This window comes from Typha latifolia, chromosome 9 (assembly GCF_019914945.1).
Source record: "Typha latifolia isolate L0001 chromosome 9, TyphaL0001v2, whole genome shotgun sequence".
Taxonomy (NCBI): domain Eukaryota; kingdom Viridiplantae; phylum Streptophyta; class Magnoliopsida; order Poales; family Typhaceae; genus Typha; species Typha latifolia.
Genome location: NC_133094.1, coordinates 905,875 through 927,587, shown reverse-complemented (window position 1 = coordinate 927,587; position 21,713 = coordinate 905,875). Strand labels below are relative to the sequence as shown.

The 21,713-nt window shown below is 36.9% G+C and overlaps 4 protein-coding genes across 4 annotated transcripts; 3 read left to right on the top strand and 1 right to left on the bottom strand.

Annotated features, from left to right (window-relative positions):
- Positions 1-3,062: 3,062 nt before the first annotated feature.
- On the bottom strand, positions 3,063-6,342 carry LOC140794837 (thioredoxin domain-containing protein 9 homolog). Its single transcript, XM_073147086.1, has 4 exons — positions 6,165-6,342; positions 5,815-6,087; positions 3,552-3,710; positions 3,063-3,475 (listed from the first exon to the last, which is right to left on the bottom strand). The coding sequence occupies exons 1-4, from the start codon at positions 6,183-6,185 to the stop codon at positions 3,296-3,298; spliced, it is 633 nt and encodes a 210-aa protein (XP_073003187.1). The 5' UTR covers positions 6,186-6,342; the 3' UTR covers positions 3,063-3,295.
- Positions 6,343-6,473: 131 nt separating this feature from the next.
- On the top strand, positions 6,474-9,012 carry LOC140794838 (ATP synthase subunit epsilon, mitochondrial). Its single transcript, XM_073147087.1, has 2 exons — positions 6,474-6,666; positions 8,819-9,012. The coding sequence occupies exons 1-2, from the start codon at positions 6,474-6,476 to the stop codon at positions 8,842-8,844; spliced, it is 219 nt and encodes a 72-aa protein (XP_073003188.1). The 3' UTR covers positions 8,845-9,012.
- Positions 9,013-10,258: 1,246 nt separating this feature from the next.
- Positions 10,259-16,786, top strand: LOC140794836 (diacylglycerol kinase 4-like). The gene is made up of 13 exons (XM_073147084.1): positions 10,259-10,653; positions 10,926-11,048; positions 11,401-11,538; positions 11,630-11,715; positions 12,017-12,104; positions 12,447-12,522; positions 13,012-13,094; positions 13,641-13,711; positions 14,566-14,643; positions 14,867-14,954; positions 15,518-15,634; positions 15,809-15,984; positions 16,213-16,786. The coding sequence occupies exons 1-12, from the start codon at positions 10,312-10,314 to the stop codon at positions 15,965-15,967; spliced, it is 1,449 nt and encodes a 482-aa protein (XP_073003185.1). The 5' UTR covers positions 10,259-10,311; the 3' UTR covers positions 15,968-15,984; positions 16,213-16,786.
- Positions 16,787-21,078: 4,292 nt separating this feature from the next.
- On the top strand, positions 21,079-21,713 carry LOC140795367 (protein GLUTAMINE DUMPER 2-like). The gene has a single exon (XM_073147885.1). The coding sequence runs from the start codon at positions 21,144-21,146 to the stop codon at positions 21,594-21,596; it is 453 nt and encodes a 150-aa protein (XP_073003986.1). The 5' UTR covers positions 21,079-21,143; the 3' UTR covers positions 21,597-21,713.

The window sequence follows — 21,713 nt, the reverse complement described above, 5'->3', positions numbered from 1 at the left end:
TTAGTTTTTCAAATCTTAAAAACCTATTTTATATTTTATATTTTTATAATTTATATTTAAGAGGATTAATATTTAAATTAGAGGTTTCCCTACACCCAGCCCAATAGACCCAAATCCATTTGCATCAAAATTAAATCCAAATTGGAAGAAGAACCACTAGATACACCCACTTATTATATATACCAGCTGGGCCCCATTAACAATCCAAACGCACGTGTCACGGCGTGAAAGCCACGTGGGTCAGCAGACGTGGCGTCTTCTGGTGTGGATTCACCTCGGGACTCGCCGATGTCGGCAGAAGACGTAATGGAATTGCCGATTGTATACCATTACTGCGACCGGGGCTGCACGCGATCCACTCCCGCGTGCTCTTGATATTACCACAACCACAATCTTATTTCCCCCCCTTTTTTTTTCTTTAATTTTTATTTAAAAAATTAAATACAACTTGCTATTATTTTTTTAAATTATTCTTGAATTGGCGAGAGCTTAAAAAAAAAAAGAACCCACTATTCTTAAGCAACAAGTTACCATGAGATGCTAAAAAGGCTAACAGTCTCTTGTCTCTTTATCTAATCTCCCATTAATCCCCTACTTAGGCTAACAACTTTTGTAGTTAAAAAGGCATTTATGGGAGCTTGATGAGCATAATAGTAAGTTAGGTCTCGTGTCCAATTCCATACTATATTTTAATTGGAACAGTGTATAGTATAAAGATTTTATCCATGAGGCTTTGTCTCCATCAAGACACGCACTTAGCGGAAGATGGTAGGTTGTTTGGAATGGATAGCACCCACCTCTAAGAACAAGAGAGTAGGAGTTCATTTATAATATAGCTAAACTGCAGGGTTTTGTTTATAAATTTGTGGTATAATTAATTGCACAAAATATTTCACTAAATAATTTTATAACCTCTCCTCTTCAATCTTTTCTACTACGATCGCTCATCGTGATCGGAGTTGATTGAGATGCTCGGTTCACAAAAATAGACAGACCGCTGTAGGTTGTAATTATAAAGAATTTTATTTATAAAATAGTTAAAATATAAGGTTTGATTTGTAAAAATATTTATAATTATTTATGAGCCAATAAAGCTAAGTTGCCCAGAGATCTTTTATGACAATGTTGCAAGGGGACAGGTGTCAGACAACATCGCCTTTTAGCACATTCAGAGCATTTAAATCTTCAGGGTTTGGTGTCCTCCATCGGTCAAAATCTCACCCCCACCCCCCCCACACACAGTTATACATATAAAAAGAGAGAGAGAAAGAGGGTCCTTTTTATAAAAATTTAGAGGTGTATTATCTCAGTTCACACCCTAGATTATCAGTATTTTCTATTGGTACCCTTGCCTAGGGGCTTTCCCCTTCTAAAAAGAAAAAGAGGAAAAAGTCAAAAGACAAAGGAGAAGAAAAAAAAAGTGAATTTTGTTCATCTTTACAGGGACAATGTTGTCATTCTCTGCATACAAACATGACACAACCCCAGGCACTGCTCCGTGAGGATCACTACCCAGTATCCATCAAGTGGTTTCTTTGGCAGGAGGCTAAAAAGTCATCCATTATTTATTGCGAATGAGCAAAGATACTGGAAACTCTACAAAGTGGCAAAGCCATCTTAATGACCATGTCCTCTTTCTCTTCCCATATTATATAATATGTGTCTTTTTTTATTAAATAAAATCCACATATGTTTGAATATCTTTACAACTGGAAGTATAAAAATTCCTATGACTTGTGAGAGAAAGACCATATATATTATTACATTGAGAGCTGAGAGTGGTCTGGAAGGTTGGTACGAAGGGAGGAAGAGGAGGAGGAGGAGGGGGAGAGGAGGAGCAAAAGCAGCCAAAATGACAGTGCCGTGAGAGGTAAAGCAAGCATGGAGGTTTGAACTTTGAAGAGAGGAGGAGTAGTGACCACTCGATCAATGAATGAATGCATCTATCTATAAAGGGGGAGGGAGGAGTAGTTGTAAAGGCAGCCAACACGCAAAAGTCTAAAAAGGTTGATGCCTTTCATACGAGACAAAGCTTCCAAAAGACTTATCAAAGTGAAAGGAGAGGAGGACCCACTTGCAACTGCAGTCCATGTGCTTCCATTCATTGCCTTTTTTTTTTTATTTTTTCCTTCTTCTTCTCATCTCCTGAGCTTTAGCTTTTCTTATCTTTCACACTGCATGGGAAATAAATTTGAGTACGACTCTTCTCTAGCTCCCAGCTTCATGTATATCTTCATTTTTGGTTTTAGAGAAAGATAAAGAGTACTATTTAGGGAGGGAAAAAGAGAGTAATATTATATTGTTCTTGCTGATAATGATTATATATCTGTTTAGTACAGTGATGTAGAAAAAGGGTTAGTTCATGGATTTATTTAATTTTGAATGTTTTAGAGAAAAGAAAAGTATGTTAGCATAATCAAATTGTATTCAAGATTCTAAAGCTAATAAATGACAGAGGTTCATGCACAGAGGTACAGTTAGTCTTTTATTTCCTCATTAGACAGGAAAAAATTAGGCAGATTTGACTTTGTAGAAGGAATGGGTGAGAGTCTAAAGACTTTTGAGGGTAAGACAACCTAGGAGGACTCTTGGTGCTGGTGGGCACCCTGAAGGAGAAGGCAATGGTAAACTTTTGTGTGAAAAGCCTGGAAGAAGGCAAGATCGATGTCATCTAGTGAGATGCTTCCAAGGCCACTTTAACTACCATCAGAATCCAGAACTCCCCACTTTCCATGACTCACTTTAATTTCTTCCCCATCTTTTGAGTGGCATTTTGACTACTTTTAATCCCAGGGAGAATAAAAGAAGATGATGTTAAAGTTGATGTGTGATGTTAGATTGTTAGGTCATTACATCACTAGTTTTAAGCGTATGAATTATATTAGACTCTATATTTGTGTATCTAAACCAATGGCCAAGTGTAACTTCACTTTCGTTATTGTCTGCAAAAAGAAAAATCTAGCCGTGCATATATGTATGTTCTGCTTCTACTATATATGACGAGAGATCTATCTAAATCCAATATCTGTAACAACATATAATTTGCTATATGAATCCGTTGGTGAAACTAATACTCAAGACAAACTCGATTCATTGAACTGAAGCAGAAAAATAGCTAAAGAGGAACAAGATGGAGCACATAAAATGTATGCCATTGCACGTCCTCTGTACTCTATGGAGATAGACGTTACCTAAAGTTGGCATAACAATTGGCGATTTTGGTAACATGGCACAAAAAAATTCTCAAAGCCTTAACAACGAAGCTCTCAAAACATTATACTAAGTTACATGCGAACTAATCAGAATCTGACAAATTAGATGTTTCTGATTGCCGAACACTTCTTTTAACAGTGGTTGGCTTGAGGGAGTGTGATGATGCTTCTCCATCAAAGAAGATCACTTGTGCTTTAGAAAGCCTCTCCTCCAATTCTTCAGTAGTGAAATCATCAGAACCTCCAAGCTCATCAAAGCCGACCTGCAATATTACAGTGTTAATTGTGTCCTACACTTTTGAGCATGCTTGGCAGAAAACTTAAGCTTCTATCTCTTACCACATAATCCTCAACTTTGGTCTGCTTTACAAGAGCAAGAGTCGGGAGCACCACAATCCTAAGTTTTTCTGTCAGAAAGGGGCTTTTCTCTGCATGAATTTTCAGAAACCTTGTCTCCATATGTTGCTTTGCGAGAATATTCAAATGCTTGTCCATCACCTGCAAATCAAAAAGAGCCACTTTATTTTGCAAAAAAAAAAAGAGAGAGAAAAAGTAGTATAAGGTTTCATTAATACCCAATAGTTAAATTAGCATTTTATTGTAAAGTACTTTAACATCAGAGATGCCCAAGAAATGAGAAAAGTAGCATACCCAGAGAAAGCATCCTTAAACATATAATTCTGATCTGTAGTCTATTTCAGGATGCAAGCTAGACATTAGTTGGAAATTGTAATCCCATAACTTCTCGGATAGTTACTATTTACTAAGGTAGCAAAATAATCCACATGTAAGATAACTTTCATGTGAGTACTACATGTGCACCAAAGATTAGAAATAGAAAAATTAGCAACTAGAACCTTTGTTCTCTTGCATCCTACCTCCATCCACCACCACTCTTTTGCTAATTGGGTCAGATAAGTTATCGCTTCAATTAGCTAGGAATATAGTTGGCTTATCCTCCTGCCAAGGCAGTGGTCAGCCTAGTTCGACTGGAGAGCTAAACCCAGATAAATAAATTAAAATTATTTCTGCCATGTTAAGGCAACACAACTCCCTGATATTATTTATTTAAGAGGGCTTATTTTGTATAGTTCAGTCAAGGTATGTCTTGCTTGACTGAACAAGTATTATTTCATGCACATGTTTTATGGTACATGCACATGCTTACCAACAATTCCTTCATCTCTTGTGATTCTCCTTTACTATAGGAGCACATTCCACTCTGAGAAGCTCAATTCTTTTTAATGTTGAACATTCTCATCAGCACCGTAGCCTACTCCGATGAGCCAGAGAAAGGTGAACCTCCTTTGTCTCTTCTCATAAGAATTAACTGATGGCAAACATTATACCCCTAAGGCCCTAACTCTCCCACACAAGCCCTTCCCTCATATTCTTGCCTCCTTTCTTCGTCTCTTTCTTCATCAATGTCTAGGTAACGTGGAACTAGGAAATGCTAACTAAATGGTTCTCCAAAGAGGTCAATGGATTTACATCCTATTCACTAGTATGCCACATTATAAGGTACTTGTACTCAGTTTGTGAGTATTGAAACAATGCAACTTTGAGGAAATATAGAAGCAATAAATTTTCTAGTTACTACTGAATGAACTTGATTTTTGGATAATGTATACCCTCTTCATTATGAGAAAGATCTCAATTCCGATGTCCTTTGAGTTTCCTGACACAAACTGATTGATATCATATTTAACTTACCTTGAACTATTTGAATCTCCTCCAACAAGCTCCCAGTAAACTTGCTTCAACTAAGCGTGATTTATGACTCTTTGTTGAACATATAAGTATTTATCTGCTGCAAGGCCTTCGAGCATGGGATTGTGATCCATTTTGCTACATTTTGAATAAAAATCTCCATAGTTGTTTGATGTGTTTTAAGTGTGAAAGTTTGGTCATATATTGGCAACTTGTAATGAAATTCCTCTAACTGACTTTGCAAACTCAATCGAGCATCTCACATTCAGTTCCAGATGTATGCAACACTGATATGCTGAATGAGATTTCCTTCCTATGCTCGATGATTCGAAAGAAGAGCATTTTACTGCAGGAGGCTTCCACTTACATGATTTCTAGGGAGGCAAGACGTAACTAAGCCTTTCCGTGAAACTAAACTGTAATAAAATTTGTCAATCTAACAATTTTCAGCAATTTTTGTCGGGATTCGAACATTGCTTAAATTGGGATTTGGGATGTCAAAATTAGAGAAAGATACAATAGTTGTTCATACGAAAGGGGAAAACGAAATGAAACATAGCAAATAAAGTAATCACTAATATACTAGACCTATAAGACTTCCAAACGTAGATTTCCTTCTAATAGGATTGCATCGCACCTATCTTTCGACCATTATAATCACATAAAACGAGTCGAATTTAATCATAGCTAACATCATCATAAAAATTATAAAATCATAGACTACTCCGGTAGTCCATTTTCGCATTTTCCAAAAGAAAAATAAAAAAAATCCCTCATTCCATTTTATCATCTAACATTTGCACATTTGCACCATTAACGAAAAGGATTTCAGAAAAAAGGAACTAATTTTACACACAAAACAAGAAAAAGAAGAAGGGAGGAATAGATATACCTTGCACGGCCAATTCTCGCGGTAGAAATGGCAAACGACGCGATCGCTGGCTTTGACGGCGGCGAAGAAGTCCTTCTCAGAGATCTCGGAGTACTCCCCATGGCCGAGGGAGATCCAACGGTTCCGCTTCTCGGCCATCTTCTTCATCTGCTGGATCCGTCGCTCTCTCAGTACCTCGATGTCGTCGAGATCGAGGCGATCCAAGGCCGAGATCTCCTCGTCGATCTTGTCCTCCACGGCCTTGGCCACGGTGAGCATTTGCTTCTCCAAGATCTGGAGCGAAGTGGGAAGCGATCATCGTTATAGCGAAGCAATTGGGTATGGAAGAGAGAAGAGATTTGGGATCTCACCTGCTTCACGGTCTCGTCCATGGCGGAATCGAATTGGGAACAGAGAGACGATGCTGGTGAGTTCTTTCGTTCTTTATTTTTTGCTTTCCTCTTTTCTTTTCTTCAGTTCGTAAAAGGGCCTCGAATTTTTCTTATATGGGCTGGGCTCGATTGGAGCTTAGATTGGCCCAACCTAAGCTACGCTAAGTATAAGATATCAGGAATAGGTTTCTCCAAACTAATCTCAGATCAAGCAACTAAAGAGAGAGTCGATATAATTCTAGTAGCCGGAGGAAGAGAAGAGGAGAGGAGAGGAGATTTAATCGAGCGATGGCATCGGCGGGATCGAGCGCGGCGGTGCCGTTCTGGAGAGCCGCAGGGATGACGTACATAACCTACTCCAACATCTGCGCCTCCCTGGTGCGCTCCTGCCTCAAGGAGCCCTACAAGACCGAGGCCGTCTCCCGCGAGAAGGTCCACTTCGCCCTCTCCAAGTGGGCGGATGGAAAGCCCGAGAAGCCAAGTAGGCAACTCTTTCTTCTCCTAACACTTGATTGATTTGAATTGGTTGTGCTCGAAATGCTAGGGTTTGTTGTGCTTTGCGCTTTTTCTGGTTCGATTTAGGGGTTTTGATTACTAGGTTTGATCTGAAATGTTTCTTGCAATTCACCTTGTTGTTTGTTGGATGCTATTTGTAAGGTGTTCGATTTGGTAATTGTAGCTTAAATCTGTGTGGATATATCTTTGTAGATCGGTTAGCATAGTGTTCTTGATGCTTCAAATGGAAGCAAGAGCTTTGTGTAGGCACAGATCTCTGGTTAGGGGATTTCTTTTTTATCATGCGATTCTCTACTATCTTGGATGTTTGGGGTATATACAGGAAAAAATGGTCCTTGCCTTTATATCTGCTAGTGATATAGGAATTAAGTATATCCATAGTAGTATATATTCGACATAGCTAATATGAGCATGGTGTAGCAGATAATATTAAAATGGAGAAAATGTTATGATGCTCTGTGAATCTATTTTCTAATATGTAGTTATTGTTTTCACAAGGCCTATCTATCCTAGGGGCAAACTTGGACATTAGAATCTTCTGACAGTGGAACTGGGGACTGAAATCTAGGGAGTTTTTTCTTCCTCTTTAGGTAGTTGTGGAGATATCATTGTGAGATTGGACGAGAGGTATTCAATGTAAATGGCTCTTTCTTCAACTAGTTTACATTTTTTATCTGGTTTCTGCTGTCCATTGTTTTGGTAATGTGAACATTTATTATATGCGAGAGAGTACGATAATCATGCAGAACAAAAACTGAGGAAAGGATGTCTATAGCTTTTGAGGTGTCTGGAGCACAATGGGGTTCGCGGCTTACTGAAGTAGACTTATATTCTAATAAACTGCATAGACACCTCGAATGCATACATACTACAATGGAATGAAGCCTAAAGGCCCAGCTTCAGCTAACTTAAACAAGTTGTCTAACATTTTAATGTTTTATGTGATCTTTGGATATTGGGGATAAAATGATTATTGGTAAGTAAGAGGTTTTGACCGGTGGATAATTCCTGGGATGTCGAACATTTTTGACCCGACCACTTATTTTCATGATTTTGATCTTTTCTTTCTTAAACTATGTTGCGGATTGATATATTTTTTTTTCTTATTTCGCTGACCTGACCTCTGAACCCTTTTCTAGAACTTAGGTAGCAGTAGTTCACTGGAATTGTCTATCATGGTTTTCTTTTCCTGAACTTTTACAAGCATTTGTAGACCCCTTACTGTCAAGCTAATAGGAAGTGATACTGCATCTTTGTTCATGGGTTCTTCAATTTTTGCTGATTGCTGACATATCATTTTCTCCTTTCTGTGGGATAAGCTAGGTGAGCATTGACATCAGTACATTATAGCTTTTCCTACCATAGTCTTTAACTAAGAATTTTCAGTCTTTCAGGTGTTTCTAAGTGTGTCATTGATCTAGGCAACATTTAGTTGATTAAATGTTAACAAATAATTGCCTGAGTAGCATTGTCCACTTAAGATTTTGGGTTGATCAATGCATGAAATTATGAATTCAGTATGTTATCTAAGATGAGGCATTCATTTAATAACCATAATTCCTTGTAGTTTGAAAAGGTCTTGAATCTTGAGTTTTGCTGTAGTCTTATGTTAGTGGCCACGACCAACTGTAAAATGTCAACGAGTATTGCTGTTGAAAAGGTCATGAAGATAAACTTTATTTTAGTAGAGACTGCAAATCCAACAAGTGTACAGTTCATCAGCATTTTTATTAATTGAAGTACAAGAAGCTCCAGTTCATCAGCCTTCTTATCAAATATATACTGGAAGTTTCTTGCTGTTGACATCATATTTAAACGTAATTGAAAATGTCTAGTGAGAATCATGTACTAGCCACCACATTGGATGTCTGAATCTGACTACTCATATGATGTTTTGCTAGATGCCATAAATTGGATTTTAATAATACCAGTTGTTTTAAGTTACTGCAGTTTAATGTTATTCAGTTTATGATCTTCTACTCCACAAGAAATTCACTTGATTTAAACTGCAGTATTCTTTTTTCTTATTTACCGGAATACTCGCTTAATTTGATCCATCTCTTTATCTTCTTTCCCCTTGTATTTCTTAGTGCTAACTCTCTTTTTCTGCTTTTTAGCCGTCCGTTCGGACACAGCCGAATAATGAAAGCTGGTGTAGAAGTGGCTCGGTCCTCATCGCATTTCTCTTTCTTGTTTATTGCTTATGCACTGTTTCTGAAAGCTTTCCTATGTACCTTGAAATTGGCTCTCAGCTTGTAAGGCATTTGAGACATTCAACGTTCAATAAGGCTTTTTGATGGCATTGATACAATCAGGACCAATTCTGTTTCAGTTATCTATATGGGATTTGCTTGGTTTATTATGAATGGTCTTCTTTTTCTTAGGAGGTTTGTGAATGGTCTTGCTTATTCTAGGAGTTTTTCTTAAAGTAAAATTTGTGAGGTTGAACACAATTTGATTGGTTTCATCGAAACAATTTGCTATGTTTTTTTTCTCAATTTTTTTTAATATTATTTGTTGTTGGATAAAATTCTTTTTTTCTCTTTTCTAAGCGAATGTAGAATTTGTCTCTTGCTCATGTTCATGGTGGGGAATTGGGACCCATTTTTCCCCATATTTTTTTGCTTTTCTTTTTCCTCATTCAAATCGACATTGATCCATTGCAGATCTTCCTTAGATCGTGGGACAATTTTTTGAAAGAAGCAACTTCAACAATGCCATCGTTGACCAGTTTTAGCTAATAGCAGTTGAGACAGCAATCTTAGCCAGATATTTAATATGAAATAAGTTTATTTATGGGTGTGCCCAAATAGATTATTGTCATTCCCAACTGGCTTGATGCCCCAATTATTTTTTAGAGTATATTAGACTAATAAATAAAATGTAATTTTCTCATACTAATAATTTACATGGTCTAAATGGAGAGCTTTATTTATCCCCAATCTTGTCCTAACTCGTTCTTTATAATATTAAATACAAAATCTCCATAATATATGTAAATAGAGAGAATTACAGATAATACCCTACGTTTTGACGATATTATAAACAAAGCACTCTTTTGCTGGTCAGGCTAGATTGTATATTTGTAAATAATAAAGAGAAGGCTAAAATATGCTTATTTGAAATTTTCTCATATAAATATATGTATATAAAGAGAGAGCGGTTTTGTAAATAATGGTGGGTTACTTCGTAATTTTGTCACCTGTGCTCTCCGCGGGAAACTGGGGTACCACCTTTCCCCGCCCCTCATCCCAACCGTCGAATTCAAGCAGCGGCACCTTCCGGTTTCCAACTCCCCAGCTTCGGAGCATTGTTGCCGTTTTCTCTCTCCTCCTCCGATTTCTCCTCAGAGAGAGAGAGAGAGAGAGAGAGAGAGAGAGAGAGAGAGAGAGGGGGAAAGAATTCGAATTTCACGTCGTAATTTTATATTTTTCTCTGGTGCCAATTTGCATTATTTCTCTTCCCAATTTCAGAGTTACGAGCGAGAGGAGCAGAACGAAGGTAAGGATTCGTCGAGGAAATATGCGGAGATTTTAGGAATTTTTGCCGATTCTGCAACTAATCCGCTTCCCATTTGATGTGGATTCTTCTTGATCCGGGAATCTAGAGGATGGCGAGCGATGCATTGGGTGAAAGAGATGCGTTGACGCCGAGCACGGCGACGTCGAGAGGATCGATCATTGAGTCGTTTAGGAGTTGTGGGATTGGATGGGGGAGATTGGATAAAGAGGATCTCAGGAGGAGGGTGGTTATTTCTGGTCGCCTCCGGGCGGCAATGGTGGCGGCCATCCGATCCAAGGACCCAAGCGTAGCCGTGGCGGCAGCGGTTGAGGTGGAGGCAGATGAGGAGCTCACGGAGGTGCCGATGGTTGTCTTCGTCAATTGTCGCAGTGGGGGCCGCCACGGCCCCGTCCTCAAGGGCCGCCTCCAGGAATTGATCGGGGAGGAGCAGGTGTTGTGATCCTTCTTCCTATCACATTTCTCTATTTCTTGATCTAATTTGTTCGTTTTGGTTGCAATGGAAATTTAGGTAGTTTTATATGTTTTAAGATTCAATAAGAAATTCATATGCTTTTCATTTTTGGAACAAATTCTTCGTCAGCATCGTTTTTACTTCTTTTTTGACAAAAACTCAACGATAGATTTTTTATTTTTTGGTCTGAAAGGTTGTGACTGCTTTTCATAACATGATTATTATTCTTAAATAATGCTTCTTTGATGCAGGTTTTTGATCTTTCAGTTGTGAAACCTTCCGACTTTGTCGAGTATGGTTTGTCTTGCTTGGAGATGTTGGCTCAACTTGGTGATTATTATGCAAAGGTCACCCGCGAGAATTTGAGAGTCGTGGTATGTATAAGATGAGTTTGTTTCAGCTAGTAGACGCAATTGATTTGCTCTCAGTGTTAGAAATTGCACTATCTTAATATACCTATCTATATGTTTTATTCTTTTGCTGTTAGGCCTAGCTATTGATTAAAATTATGTACTATGAAACCATCCCATGCCTATCTTTGTTATAAGCTTGACAGATTTACATTTCCTAATTCCAATAATTTGCACTTACGCTGAGATTTGGCTAGAAGGCATTTTATGGTCAGTCCTTTATATGGTCTTCCAGCTTCTGGATATAGGAATTGTTTGATGGATATCTGATAATTTGATGTTGAGACCCACTAATTATCTTGTCTATGCATGTTAGGTTGCAGGAGGTGATGGCACGGTGGGTTGGGTACTAGGATGCTTAGGGGAACTGTATGTGCAGAACAGAGAACCAGTTCCTCCAACTGGCATCATCCCTCTTGGAACAGGAAATGATCTTTCAAGGAGCTTTGGTTGGGTAAAAATAATTTCCTTTGTTGCTTCCTTCTAGTTTGAGTTTCAAATGATCCTGCTAGACTTTATTTAATCTCATGCAACTAATTGTTTAGGGTGCTTCATTTCCTTTTGCCTGGAGAACAGCTGTGAAACGGTCTCTCTACAAGGCTATTACAGGTCCAGTTTGTCGTCTAGATAGGTAATTGTTATCTTCACCTCAGAAATGCACTTCATGTACAAGAACGGACAATAAATTCTTCTGCATCCTGGTCTTGTAACCACTGTTTACTCATCCACTGACATATTCCAATCTTTAATCTTAGTTCTCTATGCGATTTTTGACGCTTTGAATCATCAAGCCACCGATTAATTATCAACTTTAATCACTACATGGTTCAATTAATGTTGAGTTGTGTAGGCAAATGATAGTTGCCTGCGTTTGCTAAGTTTATTTAAAATATTGAGTCTTGCTGATGAAAATTGCAATCGTCTTGATGCAGTTGGCGAGTCATTGTTTCCATGCCAGCAGGTCAAGAAGTAGATCTTCCGCATTCTCTTAGAAATCTAGGAGAATGTACTTTTAATCAGGTTGTATTACTAGCTTGAACTTCTTGACTTCTGAATGTTCAGCTATCTGTATTTGCTAATTTCACTAAAACGAGTCTTTTGAATTGAGCTGGTTATTGCAGCAGTAATAATTTCACTAAAATGAGTCTGTTTAATTAACATCATTATATGCACTTAGTTCCAGTTGGTTAATTACCACATCCCCCTGTCTGTTTGTTCTTTTCAGCATATATAGGTTACTGCAACTTCTTGGGTTTCCTTCTCAATTAGTTACTCAAATGGAGCAATGAACAGAGATGTTACACCTGCTTCATCACAATCTTGAGTCTTGACTATTCTCATTAAAAGTCCATTATTTTGCAGGGTGAAGATATTCTCGGAGAGTTGCCTGAAAAAGTTTCTTCCTTTGATGGGGTGTTCTATAATTACTTTAGTATAGGTATACTTCTGATGTTTATCTTGACTGCAGTTATCATTTCAATTTATTTGTGATGAGTTTCTCATAAATCATAATATGAGTATATGGGTAACTTCTTATTTCAGTCAACTTCATTTGTGTCTCAATTTTTTGTGATATTACTCAATCCTTAGTCATTCTCTTTGGTCACATTGATCATTTTCTTTTTGATTCACATGCTTATTTCCCTTTACTCTGCCTATGAATGAGATGTAGGTAAGATGAAATTATCCTCCGATTAACTCACTCTGATATTGTCATTTGAACAGCTTCACTATTACAATTTGTTGATTAGCATTGCTCGGTTTGCTTAATGATAATATCATTAGCATAACTAATTTTGAAATAGGAAAGGTGCATGCCCTAGGAATTAAATCTATCTTGTATGGTTTTGGTATTTTAGTAGTCGTTCTTTTTAACCTAAAGCAGTATCTCTTTTAGATCCTTGGATTATTTTACTCTCTAATGCAGGAATGGATGCTCAAGTTGCTTATGGATTTCATCATTTACGTGATGAAAAACCATTTCTTGCTCAAGGTCCAATAGCTAATAAGGTGCGTGTGTATGTGTGCTTTCAATGTGTATAATTTGGTGAAAGTTTTGAAAATAATATTAAAATCTTAGGCGCTTAACTTTCTAGTGATTGGAACTTGGAACTCTAGCTGATCATTAGATATTTAGAATATTGTTCGCATCCAGTTACCTTGCCTTGTTATGGATGATCTACATATCCCAACTACTTGTTTTCTCTCTCTTGCCAAATCAGAAACAAATCTGACATTCGTAGCTCTAACCATGTAACACTATTCATTGGCCTGAGTGACTAGTCATACTCAAATGATAACCTCGTGGGTTTCCAGTGGTTTTCACTATAATAGTTGAGATCAAATGACTCTTATTCTTAAATCTTAATATTCTGTTATAACTTATAAGAAGAGTTTTTCTTTTCTTTCTCTTATGTGGACTTCATTCATATAGTTAGCATTTTATAGCATGTGAAGTCCATATCTATTACCTTTCTTAGCACTTGGATTATTTGTCAACTTTTTTCATCTAAGATATTATTAAAATGAATACTGATTATCTGAATATGTGGACAGCTAATTTATGCAGGTTATACCTGCAAGCAAGGATGGTTCTTTACACCATGCATAAGTGATCCTAGTTTAAGGTTTTCTCTTCTCAGTAGTATATAGTAATCTATCTTAATACTTTTCTTCTTTTCATGCTGAGTTATGTAGTTACACTTTAATATATATCTTTTGATTCTTCTTACTAGTAAATTGTGCTTACTTCCTATAGGAAGTAACTTGTCACAAATTTAGTGTCTCTCCCTCTAGAGCCTTCAATAAATTCGCAGTCCCTTTCCTGTGATCCTCGCTAGCAGCACCCTATTTATCTTCTTGGTAAATCATTCTGTTCACTGTTTGAAATTCTTTCTGAAACTTCAAAACATTAAGGAATACTTTTTGTCAGAACCAATTGGGGTTTTGGTTTGTTACGGCCCCGGAAAAAGTAATAATGTTAAACATTTCATTTTTGCCATGCCATCATTCTGGATGCCAAACTTACCTTTTCACTAAACCTACATCTATGAATTTAGCGACTATTTGGAGGTATATGGTGCACTTATCCAAGAGAATAAGAAATTAAACTTTACTAAATTAGATAGGAAAAGCATGAAAGATGTAACATTTAGATGTTCTATGCTTGAACAGCTCTGCTCGTAGGACTTGCACCTAATTATCCTACATTTTGGTTCCTGCAGAGTAAGGAGTTAAAGACAGCTAGTTCATTATTTTAGCTTGTGATCATGTGTTCATATGTCAGAAACCACAAAATGATACTTTCTGTCTCTTGTGTAAAGAATTTCTTTTAAAATCAACTTTGAAGAATTTTTCTAGCATTTGTTGCTTGACCTTTGCTTTGCTTCTTTTTGTACTACTTGGAAAGAAAAACGCATTAATTAAAAGATAATGCTTTGTAATTGTGTGGTCTGCTTAATTTAGGAACGTTTTATTACAGGGGACTCAAGAATATTCTACGTTTATCTATCAAGAAGGTCAATTGCTCAGAGTGGACCCAGATTCCCGTGCCTCCAAGGCAAGATTATCAACTGTGACCTGAATCCTGAGTTTGTGTGTGTGTGTGTCTTCTTTGTGTGCTCTTTCTATGAGTTTCTACATACAGTACTTTTGATTCACAAATCTAGCATCGATCAAATCAAGTCTTGGATATCTTCCTTATTTCCTTATTTGCATGTTAGTTAAGATATGTTCCTTATTTCCTACATCTTGTTGAATTGACTATAATATTTCTAATGCAGTGTCAGAGCTATAGTTGCTTTAAATCTTCACAATTATGCAAGTGGAAGGAATCCATGGGGAAACTTGAAACCTGATTACTTAGAGAAGGTATGTAGAATAGGTTAAATTGGCTTTGCTAAATGTATCTGCTGTTCTCTTAACCTCAGTAACTTATACATCTTTATTTGCATGTATGTTTGTGTCCAATGTTCATCCAAATTGACTTTGAATTGATTTATAAGAAAGTTCATCAATTTTTATATTATATTCTAACACTCCCTCTTAATTTTGAGCTAATATATTTTGATAGGCCCAAAAAATAGATTTAATTTAAATAAGTGGAGTTTTATATTTCAACTTAGATCCTCTGGCTCTAATATTATGTTAACTCGCCAACTACTCTAAAAACTTAAGGTGTTAGAAAATGATGGTCTTTATATTTTATTTTTAACATTGTGGAGTAAGTCACCTAACTCTTTTGAATGTCTCCAAACTCTTGTCTAAGCAATTCAATTAATTTTGACCTCAATTTGTGTAAGCCTTTGTGGGCCATATTTAGGTTCAATTTGCCTTATTTGCAGCCTAGACTTTAATTTTGTCTATTATTTTCTTGATTTTTTTTCTTTCCTGGTGCTCGGCTTATTTCTGATCTTTTCTATTGATTCTTCTAGAGAGGCTTTCTTGAGGCCCAAGTGGATGATGGGCTGCTTGAAATCTTTGGTCTAAAGCAAGGGTGGCATGCTTCACTTGTTATGGTAGAACTTATATCTGCTAAGCACTTGGCTCAGGTAATAAACTCCACCTTGCTTTTCATTAAATCAAATATTTAGCTGTAACATATTCTTTAATCAGCATATATTATAAGAAATTGAAAGGTACTTTTTTGTTTTGAGCACTATATGCAGCTTTCCACTGTAGTATCCACCAATTTTATAGTGAACTGATCTTCTGATGCTTGTCAGGCTGCAGCAATTCGATTGGAAATGAGAGGTGGACAGTGGAGAGATGCTTATATGCAAATGGATGGGGAACCTTGGAAGCAACCAATGAACAGGGAGTGCTCAACATTCGTGGAGATTATAAGAGTGCCATTTCACTCACTCGTAATAAATGGAGAGTGACTGACTTATTGGATCAGGTACACATATCAAGTTGCACTGAGATGATTACTGGTAGGCATAAAAATGGACTGGCTCCATTGTCCAAGTTTATTTGGATAAGGATATCTGTTTTTCTACGCCAGCATGGACCAAAATCCACGTCTATGTTCAGATAGTGTTATTTATATACCACAGTGGAGATAATACTTTACAATTTGGAGTACAATATTAATGAGATGTTAATCTTTGTTCCTTTCTATCTTCAGGCATTCTTCTCAGCTCGAGATGTGATCATTGAAGCAAAAAAAGAAGAGAAAAAACTTCACTTTGGGTAATATATACCTATTTCTGACCTGTTACCCATTTATTTAGACAAGCAAGTTCGACTGAGTTGCACAAACTCTTTTCTGCACATTCAAAGTATTTTTCTGAGTTTATTCATGCATATACTAAGTTTTCGCAACCAAAGGCTGAAGCAAATGGGTTGATACAGCGAGTACAAGGCTTCTAAAATTTTTACCAGGTGCTTGGTGTGTTAGAATATGGCGTTTCTTCTTTTCTACTTTCCCATGCACTGCAATTTGCCTGGTTTGAATTGGTTGCTTAGGCCTGATCTCACATGTTCATCCGAAGATATCTTGTATTCACCAGTCTAGCTTCTCCTTAAACTAGACTAATTTGATTTCGGTGTGTATGATACTGTAAGAAGACATTATTTATCCCATATGTGCCAATCAGTAAGCAAACAACGATGATTTCGGATAGCTGATGCCATCTGCTATGTAAGTTACACTTTCTTTATCTCGCGTTGTCATTCTTTATCCATCTTATGTTCATTTACTTGCTATTATTCTTTGTGTAGATGATCTCAAGTAAATTGAAATGCTTAGTGATGTAGTCTCCTTGATTCTTTGAATCCTCCACTAGAGTCTACTGCCTAGTGGTCCTTATTGGTATTTGGTGGATTAGTCTTTGTTTGAATTAAGTGGATTTGCTCAGCTCATAGATGCAGACATGCTCCTTGATCAAAGTTTTCCAACAACTTCCATCATTGCCCCCTTATGCGGCAAACATGCTCACTAGGGTGAAAATGAAAAAGAAAAGAAGACATGGGAACCTTGCATCTCTGAATCCATGCATCATGTATGATTGTCAAAAAGAGAAAAATAGATTTGCCATATGGAGTAAAAATTCTATGCTGGTGATTTTAGAAGAAGTTGTTTGAATGTTAATAAGATTAGATTCATCATTATACGTATTACCTTGAATTATTATTCTTGTGATTCTTATCCAGAAGCTGGGCCATGCCTGGATTCCTTGTCTACCAGATAGTCTACCAAATTGCCATGATGGTGCCAACCACACCACTCATAATTCCTCTACTTTTTGTGAAGGAGACAAGCACTTAGCCTACGGTTTATTGTTCTCCTTCCTCCTGTCTTGAATTGTGATAGCAGATTCTAGGCTTTGCAGGAATTTGCTGCCAGTTTAGAATAAGAACTAGTTCAGTTGTTTGGCTTGTTTCCACTGAGATCATGAGACAGCAAGCTAATTATAAGTTAAACAAATGAGGCAATCCTTTTTTTTATATATAGATTAGAATCATTAGACAACTAGATCAAATCGTATATACTACTAAGTAAAAAAAAAAATTTATTAAATATTAATCTTAATGTTAACACGGAAGAATTAAACTTATAACCTCTGTGGCTACTGTGACTAATTCTACAGATGATTCAATCTATAAGTGCAAGGAATTAAATTCCTGCACTCCAGGTTACTAGCAAGTTAGCAAACCATGTGCAGTAGTTAATGAATTGTTAATTATACCACCACTAATTATAGAAGAAGATGCAAAGTAATTAGAGATTGGATTCGTTAAGTTAACCTAGTGGAAGACTCAGTGATGTCGTTGGTAAATGCCCATTAATATCATTATCCTATATGTGATGACTTAAAAGAGGGTAATTATTCCTTTCTTCCTCTTATCTTTGCTTACTTTTTTGGCTTCCTTTCTGACTCCTTTTTGATTAATCTCATGTCCACGGGAAGAATAAGATGGGATAGGATTAGGTGATAAAACCCCCCAAAAAAGTCTAATTTAGATCTCATGTTTTTATTTCAACAAAGATCGATAAGAGTCAAGTTGGCCATAATTTTCGTCTTCTAAGTCACCTCATAGAATTGCCACAAAAGTGAAACCTTAATCTATCCATTTGAAGTCAGAAAAAATGGCTCTTCTTTGTACCTAAAAAAATTTGATCCTTTTGATGATATAGGGAGGCAAAATTTCCTTTGTGGGTCGTTAGTGATTCAAAGTCTTTTATTCTTTGCCGAGTTGCCTACGTCGAAATAACTCTAGAAAAGACCTCTAAAAGGTGGCGAAGACCTCCTTCCAAGTCACCCCACTCCTTGTATATTCTTCCAAATCCTTAGAAATAAAAATACCACGGTGATCACTCCAAATGAAATGATATTATATTAAATACTTTATCTTTGTTAGCTTTAACACCGAGATTATTTGGATATGTTATCCTTGTTAGCTTTTACTAAAGTAATTTCTTTGCGTGCCATATCTGCCATGCTAATTAAATTAAACTTCATTTGGGTCCTAATTAATCGTGCATCAACCTACGTGTTGCAAGGTGGCTGGCTGAGGGGGTTCTGGGGATAACGTTGCGTTGTCTTCTGTAGATCGATGCACGATGGGGATATGCAACTTAGGGTTCTAGTGTACGTTTTTATTTAATTCTAATTATGGTGGAATATAATGATTGTATATTGAATGGATTGCAATATATCTTGTTTTTAAATAAATATAACACTATATAAGTTGCCATTATGTTGAATATATGCTTGCACATCGATCGATCATGTGCATTCGATGGCTCTGATCGTACCAAATGAATATAAAGAGTTGTTGAATACACACAAGCATATTAATCATGGGCATTTAACGGTTCAATTTACATGTCAAAATGCATACATGTTACTATTAGATGCAAGTAATTAGCCTCCAATGACGCAGCCCGATCGATACTCGTAGTTAAAGAATTTAGTCACCCATATTTGGCAGCTTTAATTATATAAAAGAATATAGAAGACTATTAATTGTGTGGCAGCATATCAATTGAGTTATTCTCATGTGGAGGTCTTTATTTTAAAAATAATTATTCTTATATTCACTTATAATTTATAAAAAGAGTATAATAATTATTTTTTGTGATATAAATTAAATGAATAGATAAAAAAATTTATATAAAATTACTGTGAATACACTTTGATTTAATATAAAGTATGTTGATCCGATAAATATCAAAACTAAATTAGTAATTGAGTTAATGTGTAATGTAAAATATGATAAATAGTATTTACAAATTTTTTTTAAAATTCTGTAGTACAACTCGTTATTCTAGAATTACATCCAAAATTCCAAATCAACCCACATAGTTAGATGAGTTAATATTATATCCTACTAATAGAATAAAAGGATTTGAGTTCGAATCCTACTTGATCTCCACTTATGAAAGTATTTTTCTTAATTTATGGTTAAATTGTTCCGTTATGTTGTACGTAGCTAAATCCCATTTGTCCTTATCCCGTACGGTGGGCTATGACGCGTCATCCGGGCCCACTTCAGGTGGCAGGCAAAGGGTGGGACCTCCCACCCACTCCACCGTACTCCCGATCAGAGGCGTCTAATGATCATCCAACGGCCGGCGATGGTGTCGGGTCAGCAGACGGGTCAAGTTTCCGGGGATCACGTTACGTGGTCGTCGGCGGAGGAGCCCATCCCGGCCACCGCGGAGGAGGACAAGCTCTCGGGGAACGATGGCAGCGGACTTGCGTGCACTCCAAGGAGCCGACACGTAAGCTTTATCGGGATCGGGTGCTCCGCCTTCGTGGTGACATTACCGGAGTTTTTATTTTTTTGGTTTATTTAATTGCACATTATTTCTAAACACACTTATTCATAATTATAGGAATTATATTACTTGGTGGTTCTAAATAATATATTTCAAATGGTTAATAACAAAATAAAAGGAACTACCAACATGGTAGTACTACTCCAACTCATATTGTATTAAGTGTTCTCGAATTCCGAATCCCAGTAACATTAGTTTAATTAAAGAAACTTACAAAGAAAAGTATAGAATCACTTTAATTTTTTAGCAAATTCTAGCATCTAATTACTAACTTCCATAGTGACAATAATATAAGAGGAAGTTGAGAGTTTTTTTAAAGTGGCTTCATTCTATCCTTTCTAAATAAGCTTACAAGTTGGCAAAAGCAACTAATGAAGTAAAATAGCCAACCACCTTTCCCTTGCCCACATTTCATCTTCATATATCTCTTTCAATCTATATCTCCATAGTGGAGTATTCACTACTACTCTAAGAGTGTTTAGCTATGCATCCAATATCTCTCTATGGATTGTTCCAATTATTAGATGATGTTTAAAAAGATATGGGGGAAAATTTATTAAACACCTACTTGACTTGATTACCTGGCTATCACTTTGTTAATGCATGCATTAATCATATCTAATGGAGAAACGAATAGCATTATATTTTTAAATTACAAAATTTAACTTTCTATGCCTAAAATCATGAACTTCTCCAGTTAATTTTTTTTTAATTTAAATATCACGATCTACCTCCATTTAAATATATGATCATAAAAAAAAATGTCTAGAAGATTCATCTGTACTTAAACAATATAATTATTAATGCATTAAAAAATGTTGTAATAATTTTACGCTAATTTGAATGAAAAAAAAAATTAATAGTGTCATATTGATTCCTAAATCAGAGTGGGCAAAATAGTATATATATATATATATATATATATATATATATATATATATATAAAATCAATGGGGCAATTGGTAATTTTAATGTTCTCTTTGTCCATGCCATTCTTAGTAGCTACTAGGTAAGGAAAAATATATGAATTAACCTAAGTGGTCTTCCAAAGTATTTTCTTTTTTCTTATTTCATTCTTTCTCGTTGATGAAAATATTTTTATATAAATTCCTTTCCTACTATTAGATGCATTTTGCCCCTCAAATAAACTCTTCTCTCTTATATAAATACCCCCATTCCCCCCTCCCCATTTCCCCCATCGCCAACAATCTGTCAGTCTCTCTCTCTGCAGAAAAGAAGAGAAGGAAGAGAGAGAGAGAGAGAGAGAACCAATGAGACCAGGGACAGGGTTCTCCACGTCGCCGTCATCCACGTCAGAGCCGGCGACGGTCGGGTCCCACTCCACGTGGCACTCGCCGGTGCCGTACCTCTTCGGGGGGCTGGCGGCGATGTTGGGCCTGATCGCCTTCGCCCTCCTCGTCCTCGCCTGTTCCTACTGGAAGCTCTCCGGCTACCTCGAGTCCGGAGGCGCCGGCGACGAGGCCGACGCCGACGCCGGCGGCCGCGGCGCCGAGAAGCCGGCGGCCTGTGCCAAGCCGGCGCCGTCTTTCGTCATCATGGCCGGCGACGTGAAACCCTCCTACCTCGCCACGCCCATCTGTAGCCGCGCCTCCTCGTTCGCCGACAAGGCCAAGGATGGGGACGAGAGATTGGACGAAGAGAAGGCGATTGATGGGAGTGTAACTGCACCTCTGGGTGACCAGACTCCGATTCAGGGAGTATAAATGAACAAAACAGAGAGCTTCAGCAGTAAAGCTACCATTCCTTTTTTTTTTTTTTTTTTTTTTTTTTTTTTTTTTTTTTGGTTTCTTTTTCTTGGGTTCGGGAATGTAAATTTTTCT

Bases quoted from the DNA above. Each gene is read 5' to 3' on its own strand.
- LOC140794837 (XM_073147086.1), bottom strand. From the start codon at position 6,185: ATGGACGAGACCGTGAAGCAG. The intron at 6,088-6,164 runs GTGAGATCCCAA...ACTTCGCTCCAG, and splicing joins TGGACGAGACCGTGAAGCAG to ATCTTGGAGAAGCAAATGCT. The intron at 3,711-5,814 runs GTATATCTATTC...TTTGATTTGCAG, and splicing joins GCGAGAATTGGCCGTGCAAG to GTGATGGACAAGCATTTGAA.
- LOC140794838 (XM_073147087.1), top strand. From the start codon at position 6,474: ATGGCATCGGCGGGATCGAGCGCGGCGGTGCCGTTCTGGAGAGCCGCA. The intron at 6,667-8,818 runs GTAGGCAACTCT...TCTGCTTTTTAG, and splicing joins TGGAAAGCCCGAGAAGCCAA to CCGTCCGTTCGGACACAGCC.
- LOC140794836 (XM_073147084.1), top strand. From the start codon at position 10,312: ATGGCGAGCGATGCATTGGGTGAAAGAGATGCGTTGACGCCGAGCACG. The intron at 13,712-14,565 runs GTTTTCTCTTCT...GTTTTATTACAG, and splicing joins ATAAGTGATCCTAGTTTAAG to GGGACTCAAGAATATTCTAC. The intron at 14,955-15,517 runs GTATGTAGAATA...TGATTCTTCTAG, and splicing joins AACCTGATTACTTAGAGAAG to AGAGGCTTTCTTGAGGCCCA.
- LOC140795367 (XM_073147885.1), top strand. From the start codon at position 21,144: ATGAGACCAGGGACAGGGTTCTCCACGTCGCCGTCATCCACGTCAGAG.